The following is a 10321-nucleotide window of genomic DNA, read 5'->3' as shown; positions in this document are numbered from 1 at the left end:
ATCGTAGTTACACCTGAGATAAACCCTATCTTACTAATGATTACACATCCCAAACACATTCAGGAAGACACATTCCTTCTCTCCTTAAAAGGACATACCCAAGAATGTAGACGCAGGCAAGCTTGTGAGGGAATGGTTGTTTTCGGAAAGCGACATTGACTCTTTGGGGGTGTATGAACAGACAGTTTTAATGTATAAGGTCGTAATTGTACACTGTTAAGCACATATGCCTGTCAATCTTTTATAAAAAGGAATATAATACTATAAAATACACTATGACATACGTTTAATAATGATACAGTATTTACTACGTTTTATGTTGGAAGTGGTCCCTATTTGAAACAGTTGGTATGATCTAGATTTCCTGTCCGGAACCAACTTAATCGTCAGGAAGTTAGGGCGGTGGTTGAGACGGAGCACAGCACAGGCTAGTAGGCTATTCTTTCTTTTCGTCAGGTAAGGCTACGTATTTACAATATTATAAATGTATGTTTGGAAAGAAGAAAATCTTGCAAATTCCCTGTTTAATCAGTATGGCATTGCAGATTGATTGAGCAAATTCATATAAATTCATGTTGCTACTTTGTATCACTAACGGACTAATTTGACTGTAGTCTAACTAGCCGCCAGCTAAATAGCAAATTGACTAACGCTTGCTATTGTAGCTCCCCGCTGTCTTGGTATATACAGTAGCGTTGATTGTTTTAAATGGTTGATAGCTGTTAGTTTAGACAACATTAACGTGGTTTATTTAGTTAACATTCTAGATAAATATATACAGCTAACGGCTATTTAGTAAGCTAGCCCTGGCACACTGACAAATGTTAGCTAGCTAGTACCAGCACGGCAATATACAATTTTTATTTCCAGTAAGCTAGCTTGCTAGCACTAAAATAGGCCTCAAAACGGGGAAACGTCACCATTATTTGGTGCCTTTCTGACCACGAATACAGACAAACATGATTAAAACTACATATCAACGAGTCAACCATTTAAGACTTGGCAACTAATGTTTGACCGTATGACTACGACGGGACCAAACGGAACACGTCTGTTGTTGCCAAAAGAGTGGATCAACGGTCCAAAATATTGAAGATGGCTATTCAAGTTAGTCTAGGTCTACATCTGTTCTGTCAGTCGGTACATGCCAGAGGGTAGAAGGCAGAGCGACCAGTCTGTGTACAGGAGGTCTTGGGTGGTCTTGCCTGAAAAGGCAATATGTCCTCACATCACTAGTTTTTCCCCCGCAGTATTAAAGGAACAACTAGAACAATCTTAGAAGCTGCAGAACTTTTCCATTTATAGCACAGTGAGGGACACCCCACTTGGGGAATCATTGCTTCAGAATTAGATTAACTTGCCAAAGCCAGAGAGCTGGGCATTACTGGTTGGATCTTATTTGGGGTAATTGCATGATCTATTTTGTGTGGTAATGTTGTGTTTCAGAAGCCCATGAGTTACAATATGCCTTATGAATTGGTTTTCGATTTTATGATGAACAATTTAATATACTTTATTGGTGTGGATGTGTTTTATATGAAGAAATGAATTTTTAAATGTTAAGTATGTTACATTGTACATGTTTTACCCTGACAGATAAAAAAAATACAAAAGCCGCCAACATGTCGAGCAAAAGGGCAAAGGGAAAGACCACCAAGAAGCGCCCCCAGCGTGCTACCTCCAATGTGTTCGCCATGTTTGACCAGTCTCAGATCCAGGAGTTCAAGGAGGCGTTCAACATGATTGATCAGAACCGTGATGGGTTTGTTGACAAAGAGGATCTGCACGACATGCTGGCCTCACTGGGTAAGCATCATTTAAAGCTCCTTACTTGGTCAGATACTGGCCATCTCTCTTTCTGGTTGAGATTTTGTACTACTGTTGTGATCCTGTGTAAAATGACCAGTGGTTGACATCTTGTTTATTTGACCCATTTGATCTGGAGAAGCCAGAGACTCTCATCTGTGTTGTAGACAGGGATTGGGCTTTTAAGTAAGGTATTTCCTCAGGCTGGAAGGTGTGGCCCCCAGCTGGTATTTAGGAGGAGTCAGAAGGGATTCAAGGGAGGAATATTCACACAATAGATATTGCATTTAACCCAACCTGTTCTGTTGTTTATAAATTAAAATGTCTTTCTAATGTTAATTGTGAACCCATGTTTTGCGTACATTTTTGAATCCAGACTGATCAATTGTTAAAATAACCGTGATTGTTTTTTTTCAGGGAAAAACCCAACTGAAGATTACCTGGAGGCCATGATGACTGAAGCCCCAGGGCCCATCAACTTCACCATGTTCCTCACCATGTTTGGAGAGAAACTCAACGGCACAGACCCAGAGGATGTAATCAGAAATGCTTTCGCCTGCTTTGATGAGGAAGGCACTGGTAAGGAAGGATATCTGTCTTTGTCTCTCTGCACTTTTGGAATACAATTGATGTGCAGAATCTTAGATCTTAACATATGAAGGCTAAAAGTAATTATCAAGAAGTGTCAAATGTTTTTACAAATTATTTTAAATTAGAAGTATACTGCATCGTTAGGGGGATGATTGATTGGAGGAGCTGAAGTCATCTGAGGTGGCCTTGTCTCTCCCCTCAGGTTTCATCCAGGAGGATTACCTCAGAGAGCTGTTGACCACGATGGGAGACCGCTTCACAGACGAGGAGGTGGACGAGCTCTTCAGAGAGGCACCCATTGACAAGAAGAGCAACTTCAACTATGTGGAGTTCACACGCATCCTGAAACATGGTGCCAAGGATAAGGACGATTAAGACGGCCACATCATATAGTTTCCACGCTCTCTCCACTTCCTTCACCTCGGCTAAATCATCGTGCTGCATGTCTCGGTCTCTAAGCCCCCTACCCCCACCCAATGTTAAACAAGGCAAATGTGACTGTTAAGTTACTGTTAAGACAGACGTAATAATATGCTGGTCCATGATTCAAAGATTTTGAAAGTGGACATGCAACTATGGAACACCAACTATTCAAATGGCCTGGTTTAGCAGAATTTTTACATTTTATAATAAATATAAACTTTTTAAATAAAGTACTATATCAACTTGTATTCATTGCTCTGTATAAAACAGTTAAAATAAACCCTCTTCTGTCTGAAGGCTTCTTTATGGTCAGAAAGCATCTTGTTTTTTCCTGCAACTGACTAGTTTTGAGTTATGCTCCAACATGTAGGGGCTTGATTTGAAGAGGGAACTACTGTAAAAGTGAACCATTCCAATGCCTACCACGTTTAAGATGAGTAATTCCTATCACAGCCGTCGTTTCTTTTAGATCCTTTGGAATGGCAAGATGTGTTCCTTTGCTGCATTGTAGGTGCTCTACAGGAAATGGTGTGGAATAAAATATGTATTATAGATGTTTTAGGACTGGAGTATTTACTCAAGCAAATATATGATGTCCGATAGAACAAGGCAACATCGAACTTGAACATGAATTTACGATAGATTCAACCTTGGTACGATGTTGTCACCTAGTGGACATACGAAGCTTTATGAAACACAATACGTCACTAAGTACGTATTTTTAGTACAGCCAATCATGATAGGGCACCTGACCTACGGAACCACGTTGAGTTGGTTTCGGGCTTTCGGCATCGTTTCAACGGGACTTATGTCTTGAACGGTAAGCCATTTCCACATCTGAACTAGAGATTTTTTTAAATTAAAGTTTAACAATTGATGGCAAACGTAACACGTATTGCGTTAAAGCAAAATTGACCAACGATTTAACTGCTGCTCTTTTATAAGTTGAAAGATAGCTAGCTAACCTCAAACTGCTAGCAAACCCGCTAGCCACACAAGGGCAAATTACATGTGTTTTGCATGTTCTGCACTTGTTCTTTATCAGCAAGTCGGTTCCACCGAATTTCTTCAGTAAACGGTTTCTCAGGCGGTTTCAATTACTTATCCACATGGTGTTTAGCTAATTTTAATTATGTAACTCTTGCGCTGTCATTTGATAACCACTCTGAAGGTTAAATAACTTCATGTTGGGAACTTGATTAGTTCTTACGTCATTTTTGATGATTGCAGATTTCTTCTGAACAGTTTGTTAAGTAGGATAATTATTTGTGGCGATAGTATGAAATTGTTTAAAGTCTACATGTTTGGAACATTAATGTACTCAGTTAGTTGCTACTACAGGTCCGTTGAGTTGGAAGTTCTGGGCCCATGCCATGGCTTTAAAGGTGATCCAGAGGCTTCAGCTGCTTGGACAGACGGGGAAAGACCTCTGCTCTGATCTGGGACAGATCTCCAGATTCCTGAGTGCCCCGTGCCGGGCCCGGGAGCGCCTCTGTGTGGCCTGCCTTTGGACCTCAGCTGGTCGCTGCATCCAGAGACATGGCTGTAAGAAGCTCCAGCCAAACTTGGGGAGGATGAGCCTGTCCACAATCATCAGGGACCCGTCCTTCTTCAACACTGGGTCTGTGGGCCTCCACAAAGACTCAGCCCTCCGGTTTTGTCTGAGCCAGCTCCACGGGCTCGCTCCTGCCGACGAGCAGGCCTTCCAGGTGCGGCTGGACAGCTGCTCTTCATCCCGGCAGGTCTTCCGTCTGCTTGGTGCCATGGAGATCATGTCTGACAACATGGCAGCTGCAGTGCTGCACAGAGTAGCTGACCTGGAGAAGGACACCCACTGCCTGAAGGACCCCTCGGTTCTGGAGCAGGACACTCTCAGGGCCCTGTGCTACCAGTTGGAGCAGGACTCATGCCATCTGACGGACGCTGGGCTGGTGTCAGCCCTGCTTGGCTGCACCCGCCTCTACCTGGACCCCTGGAGCACACTGGTGGTGCGGCTGGTGTCTGAGAGCCAGGAGAGGCTGGACAAAGGACAGATGAGTGTTGGCCAGCTGTGCACCCTAGGGCAGGCCATGCTGGCCCTGGAGGGCCCTAGCTGTGGGATGCTGGAGCAAGTGATGGAGCAGGTCAAGAAGCAGGAGCCTGGCCAGTGGAGCCTAGCAGAGCTCACTGCTGTCTATGGACTTCTGCAGGGCGGGGTTGGTAAGGAAGGACAGTATCAGGGTCTCCTCCATGCAATGCATCTGCATGCCATGTCAATCGCCTACCTTATGGACCCACCTGCAGTCAGCAGGGTGATGGGTGCTCTGGTGGTACTGAACCAGACCCAGGCCATGCCCCTGGTGATCAGCCTGTGCAAGCAGGCCGTAAGGCATGTACCCAATTTCAGGGATGAGGAGTTGACCGTAGTCCTTGGGGCTCTTATGCACTTTGGTCACAGCGATCACCACTTTGTGGAAGCCATGGAGAGGTACGTGCCCAGCATGGCCTTCACCTCACACCCAGAGACGGTCTCCAAGGTGATGCAGTATTTTGGGCGACGGAACATCTTGTCCCTCCCTGTGTTTGATGCCGTGGCTGAGAGCTTTGTGTACCGAGCAGATGACTACACCACCAGCCAGGTGGCCCATCAGATCATGCCATTCGGCAAGCTGGGCTACCTACCACCAAACGCTGGCCAGTTGTTCAGGAAAGTGGAGGCCATCCTGCACAGGCGCTTTTCCCACTTTCAGCCCAAGACCCTCCTCAACCTGCTCCACACCTGCATCCTGGTGGAGAGATACCCTGTCAACTTTGTCTCCAAGGTCTTCAACAAGTACTTCCTCCAGCAACTACATGGTAAATGAGCTTACAGTACATCTAGAACTTCAAAGGAATTTAATGGACATTCCCTCTTGAGTCTTGACACTGTACAGATGTCGCTATGTGTGAAATACCTCTGCTTCCTCCACGTTTTCCAGTCAAAGACGAAGGTATGGACCGCATTGTTTTGGCACAACTTACTCAGCTCTACATGTCCCTGAAGCTCGAGTGTCCCTTCTATGAGGTAGGTAACATGAGTTAAACACCCGTCAGCAATATTGTTTTGGAACTGTTGAGTTTGACTCCCTCCATACCTTTTTTAATCTCCTCAGGGTCCTAGGCTCCCTCCCAAGTACCGGGTCAAGTCGTTTCTCACCCCTGGGCGGTCCCTGGAGACTCAGGTGGACAGTCAACTCTATAACTATGTCAAGAATGGCCTTGTGGACCTACTCGGGTCTCGTGCATACTTTGCATCTAAAGTCCTCACTCCTTACCGTTACACCATAGGTAGTACAGACAATATGCCTGTCATTCAATATGGTTTAATGTTACTTGCTAGACATGTTGCCTGATGTTTGCCATCTTGTTATAGATGTGGAATTAAAGCTTGATGAGGAAGGATATGTTTTACCTGCTAGTCACACAGAAGACGTATACAAGAGGTACAGACATATTCATTCTTCTAGAATATAAAGCCATAACATTTTTTGTGTTTGTGTGCGGCAGTGTTAATGCTTGAATGTTTCTTTATGTTTTATCTATGCTTCCAGGATTGCGATTTGTATTGATGGGCACAAACGGTTCGCTTCAAATGCAAGGCAGCTTCTTGGAAAAGAGGCCATTAAACAGAGGCATCTAAGACTCCTGGGATATGAAGTTGTTCAGGTTAGCAACCTATGATGCAGTCCCGGTATCCATAACTGAAGCATGTATAGTCTAGTGAAAACGAGTGCTTTGACTACAGATGTGCTTGCCTGAGTGTTGCATCTGGCACCTTGTGATTGCCAATGTTCCGTTTCAGTGTCCTAGCTGTTCATTGTCACCAGTTTTCTGTTTGCCAGTTGCTGTTAGTATTCCTTTTGATTTCTTCTGTCTGGTATGACAGCTTTGTCTGTTCTTTGTTGACAAATGTGCAAGTGTTCTGGATAGTCAGGTTTGTTCTGCCATGACATGATTCTCATCTCCTTCTTTTCCAGATTCCTTACTATGAATTTGAGAAGTTGCGAAACCATACTGAGATAGTTCAGTATCTCCACAAAAAGATATTCCCTCACAGTTACAGGCTAAGTTGGTGATACTGTTATATATTCCTTGTTTGAGTGTATCAGCAATATATTTACGAAAGCAAAATAAACTTATCGTGCTAAAGTGTGTTGGTGGAAAGATGTGTCCAAATACAATAACAATATTGGATAGTTAGTATATTGTAATATTCATAATGGTTTGAACTTGCAGTTAATTAAAATGAGATCACTGACAACAATTTATATCATTACTGACACAATGTGAAATATATATTACATTTATTGGTTCTTGGACACACAATGCTGCAGTATAAAGTTGAGAGAAACCACATTTCCCAAGAATCACCATAGAGAGAAATATCCATAACAAGATCAAGATAGGCTGTCAACATTAACCAAATGTTTTGGATTTGTTTTTCCACTGATAACCAATGGTTGATATTATTCTGGTCACCACCATGACCTGGGAGTGTCAGTTGGATAAATATAAAAATGTTATACATAAAAAAAAAAAACTAATGACGGGTCTTGGTGTGGGCTCCTATGTGGCTGGAATCTGGGGCAGGCCAAACTCATCCACCAAAACTCCATCCTGAAACACAGTTACAATCACAGTCAGGTTCACAGGAAACACTGCGATCTTCAACATACACACACACACACACACACATATGGTCCATCAGGGGAAAGAAGATGAGTAGTACCCGGTTGATGCTCTTCTCCCCGGGCACTCCTTCAGGGATGGAGGGGTGACTGGTGGCCTCATCCAGATAAGAGCTGTCCTCATCCAAAAGGAGCTCATCTCCCAAGGCGTCCAGCTCTGTGTACACAAACACTGATATATCACAGCCTATACATTTTGTATATAGTAAAACCTTCTAATGGTCATCACACAAATGTTCCAAAGTGAGCAACCCTCCTAACTGTAAAAAGATACAAAAGTAGAGAGCTGAATCTAACAGTGCCATGGTGCTGCACTCACCTGCTTCGAGGTCATCATCATCGATCTCTGGCGTCCCGTAGCTTCTGCTCATGGCTTCCTGGACCTCGTTGGCATCCTCCATCATGTCCTCCAGCTGATCCTGGAGATCCTGCAACACAAGCAATATTCTATTTACTTCCCAGCACCAGCCAAGCTAAAGTAGGCAACAAGGTTGAAGGTTTTTAAGTATCTTAACGTTGCCAAAACAACTTTGTGACCTTAAGAAGTCAGATCTACAGTATCACCAGCACATACCTCAATCTGATCGATCTTTGTGACATTAAGAAGTCAGATCTACAGTATCAATAGCACATACCTCAATCTGATCGATCTTTACATTCTTGTATGCCTTCTTCATCTCTTTGGCTCCAACCTTCATGGCGTCCACCTATGGCATACATTAATAACAAGCCAGTGTTTTTTGATGTCGGATCAATAGACCGGAAGCCCAGTGTAATAATGGCATGGTGAGAGCTGTGCAGGAGCGAATAGTATCACATGTTTCATACGGTAGTTTTGGTGTCTTTGAGGGTCTGGATTGTGTAGTTGGCCTGTTCCATGTTGAAAGACTGTTGCATTAGATTGTCTCTCTGGCCCTCATACCTGAACATGACAAAAATCTCATGCTTGGAGTACAGTTGGTGCATTTCTGAATATTGTACTACTGCTCATAAGTTACGAAAGCAAGTCATACTAATTAACATGCTATTGATAAGGAGGTGAATGTGTCCCATAACTTACATTCTCTTTTGCTTCAGCACTCTCATGGCCTTTTGCTTAACCATGTTCTGATATAAACAAAATACAGATGTGAGATAAACAATGGTCCCACAGAACAGTAGTTCATGTGATATGTATGTATCATGTAACCAAACCGGTTCCATGTTGAGTATAATGAGTTTCCATAATGGACCATTAAATTCCAAGTATAGAGATGATATCACATTGTAAAACCAATGTTACCTTTGACGGCCCATCTCTCATCTTCTTCATCTGATCTTTGTACTTGACAAGCTCAACGTCTAACCTTGCAATTTTCTTGTCAATAGACTCAGCCCGAGAGTCCACCTATGGTAATAAGTTAAAACAAAAATAGAAGTAGCAAAAGGTTTACTTTTAATAAAATAGCAGTTGAATACATATTTCTGATGTTGTGAAACAAATAATATCTTTAGGCCAAAACCAGTTAAACGGGTTGATTTAAGTCAATGCCTTGCATAACAGGAATAAGAACCTTGTCTTAATTTGCCCAGTCACTATGCATCTAATAAAATAAAACAAAACTCAATTGTAAGCCAGAAATGGTAAAAAAAAAACAGGTATTTCAGTTGTACACATATCGTTCTGATAGACTAGCTGTGCCCTCATTGTATTGTTTTGAGTTTAAATTAGCTGGCTAATGTTAGCCAACTCGTACGTCTTTTGCCAGACAACTCACTACAGATGGTTATTTAAAGCTGCTATTAACTTTGATTTGAACATATATCTAATTCACCCCAAAAGTATGGATAGATACTATATCTACGTTAAATAGCAAGGCAGAAGTCAGCCTATACTTGACACTGAAGTGCTTGTTCCCACGAAGTTCTTTGTTTATTTATTAAGAAGGAGCAGCTCTGCAAGTTGTGACAATCGATACTTACACCTCCAATACAGTCTGTTAGATTGGGTGGGGGTCCCTTGGGCTTTCCTCGACCAAAAATACGATTCATTTTGTCCCAAATAGATATTTGTTAGCATAAAATAATCAGCTAGCCAAATGTCACTTCAGCTGGGACACCCGGAAATAACTCTCGTGACGTCAAACCAGTCACATGGTTAGCTAACTTTGCTACCAACGCCCTACCATCATTAGCTGGAGGATACATTCAAAGGATTGCTCTTCTGAATGAACGGAATGATCATTTGTATCCCTTTAACGTCGGTGTATTTATTTGAACGAAGAAAGATGATTGAAAAGCATAATATGTCCATTAGGGGGCGCCTCAGTCATGTTTTCAAACACAAACACACGTTATATTATATTACATCAGCCCCTTCCATATAGGCAGTCATTTGGAATACTCTTGCGCATAGCACATGTGTTAATGTATGCAGTTGTGTTCATCCATCTCTTGAGAATCAATCAAGCCAAAGGTGATGCTGATGCATTGTCGAAGTTTATCCGGAATGATGGGTCACTAATGCATTTGCAAAACAGTAAATTAAATCCATTAACAGTACAATTTCAGTTCTACAGTAAATGAGTGTGACATTTCCGTGGATTCCATCATACACACACCTTCTCCAGACACATTAATCTAATTGAAAGCGACGGACCAGTCTATAAACTATAGCTGTTTAAGACTATAATTAAAATGAAAAATATTTTTATTTAGAGGTCCAATGACTTCGGTTAACTTCAGAACCATCTACAGGGATTAAGTCATTGTGCTTGATTACACTGTACTCGATGATCCATAAGAACTATGGATTG

The 10321-nt window shown here is 42.4% G+C and overlaps 3 protein-coding genes across 3 annotated transcripts; 2 read left to right on the top strand and 1 right to left on the bottom strand.

Annotated features, from left to right (window-relative positions):
* Nucleotides 1–359: 359 nt before the first annotated feature.
* myl12.1 (myosin, light chain 12, genome duplicate 1) lies at nt 360–3066 on the top strand. Its single transcript, XM_047024065.1, has 4 exons — nt 360–456; nt 1597–1806; nt 2224–2385; nt 2600–3066. The coding sequence occupies exons 2-4, from the start codon at nt 1623–1625 to the stop codon at nt 2770–2772; spliced, it is 519 nt and encodes a 172-aa protein (XP_046880021.1). The 5' UTR covers nt 360–456; nt 1597–1622; the 3' UTR covers nt 2773–3066.
* A 500-nt stretch (nt 3067–3566) lies between these two features.
* fastkd3 (FAST kinase domains 3) lies at nt 3567–7036 on the top strand. The gene is made up of 7 exons (XM_047024004.1): nt 3567–3640; nt 4162–5655; nt 5778–5863; nt 5952–6126; nt 6212–6281; nt 6390–6504; nt 6816–7036. Exons 2-7 carry the CDS (start codon nt 4194–4196, stop codon nt 6912–6914), a joined length of 2007 nt encoding a protein of 668 aa, XP_046879960.1. The 5' UTR covers nt 3567–3640; nt 4162–4193; the 3' UTR covers nt 6915–7036.
* An 89-nt stretch (nt 7037–7125) lies between these two features.
* chmp5b (charged multivesicular body protein 5b) lies at nt 7126–9660 on the bottom strand. Its single transcript, XM_047024005.1, has 8 exons — nt 9489–9660; nt 8809–8913; nt 8587–8633; nt 8355–8448; nt 8162–8233; nt 7846–7954; nt 7568–7683; nt 7126–7455 (listed from the first exon to the last, which is right to left on the bottom strand). The coding sequence occupies exons 1-8, from the start codon at nt 9555–9557 to the stop codon at nt 7405–7407; spliced, it is 663 nt and encodes a 220-aa protein (XP_046879961.1). The 5' UTR covers nt 9558–9660; the 3' UTR covers nt 7126–7404.
* Between the last annotated feature and the right edge of the window lie 661 nt (nt 9661–10321).

This window comes from Hypomesus transpacificus, chromosome 8, assembly GCF_021917145.1.
Source record: "Hypomesus transpacificus isolate Combined female chromosome 8, fHypTra1, whole genome shotgun sequence".
In the NCBI taxonomy this organism is placed as follows: Eukaryota; Metazoa; Chordata; class Actinopteri; order Osmeriformes; family Osmeridae; genus Hypomesus; species Hypomesus transpacificus.
The sequence above is the reverse complement of the archived record's forward strand: the minus strand, read 5'-3'. Positions and strand labels throughout refer to the sequence as shown.

What these genes read in the sequence shown, in the direction of transcription:
- fastkd3 (XM_047024004.1), top strand. Translation starts at nt 4,194, where the DNA reads ATGGCTTTAAAGGTGATCCAGAGGCTTCAGCTGCTTGGACAGACGGGG. An exon ending in TCCTTACCGTTACACCATAG is followed by an intron (nt 6,127 to 6,211) that starts GTAGTACAGACA and finishes ATCTTGTTATAG; the next exon opens with ATGTGGAATTAAAGCTTGAT. An exon ending in ACAGAAGACGTATACAAGAG is followed by an intron (nt 6,282 to 6,389) that starts GTACAGACATAT and finishes CTATGCTTCCAG; the next exon opens with GATTGCGATTTGTATTGATG.
- myl12.1 (XM_047024065.1), top strand. Translation starts at nt 1,623, where the DNA reads ATGTCGAGCAAAAGGGCAAAGGGAAAGACCACCAAGAAGCGCCCCCAG. An exon ending in CGACATGCTGGCCTCACTGG is followed by an intron (nt 1,807 to 2,223) that starts GTAAGCATCATT and finishes GTTTTTTTTCAG; the next exon opens with GGAAAAACCCAACTGAAGAT. An exon ending in CTTTGATGAGGAAGGCACTG is followed by an intron (nt 2,386 to 2,599) that starts GTAAGGAAGGAT and finishes CTCTCCCCTCAG; the next exon opens with GTTTCATCCAGGAGGATTAC.
- chmp5b (XM_047024005.1), bottom strand. Translation starts at nt 9,557, where the DNA reads ATGAATCGTATTTTTGGTCGAGGAAAGCCCAAGGGACCCCCACCCAAT. An exon ending in TAACAGACTGTATTGGAGGT is followed by an intron (nt 8,914 to 9,488) that starts GTAAGTATCGAT and finishes TTATTACCATAG; the next exon opens with GTGGACTCTCGGGCTGAGTC. An exon ending in TGATGATGACCTCGAAGCAG is followed by an intron (nt 7,684 to 7,845) that starts GTGAGTGCAGCA and finishes TTGTGTACACAG; the next exon opens with AGCTGGACGCCTTGGGAGAT.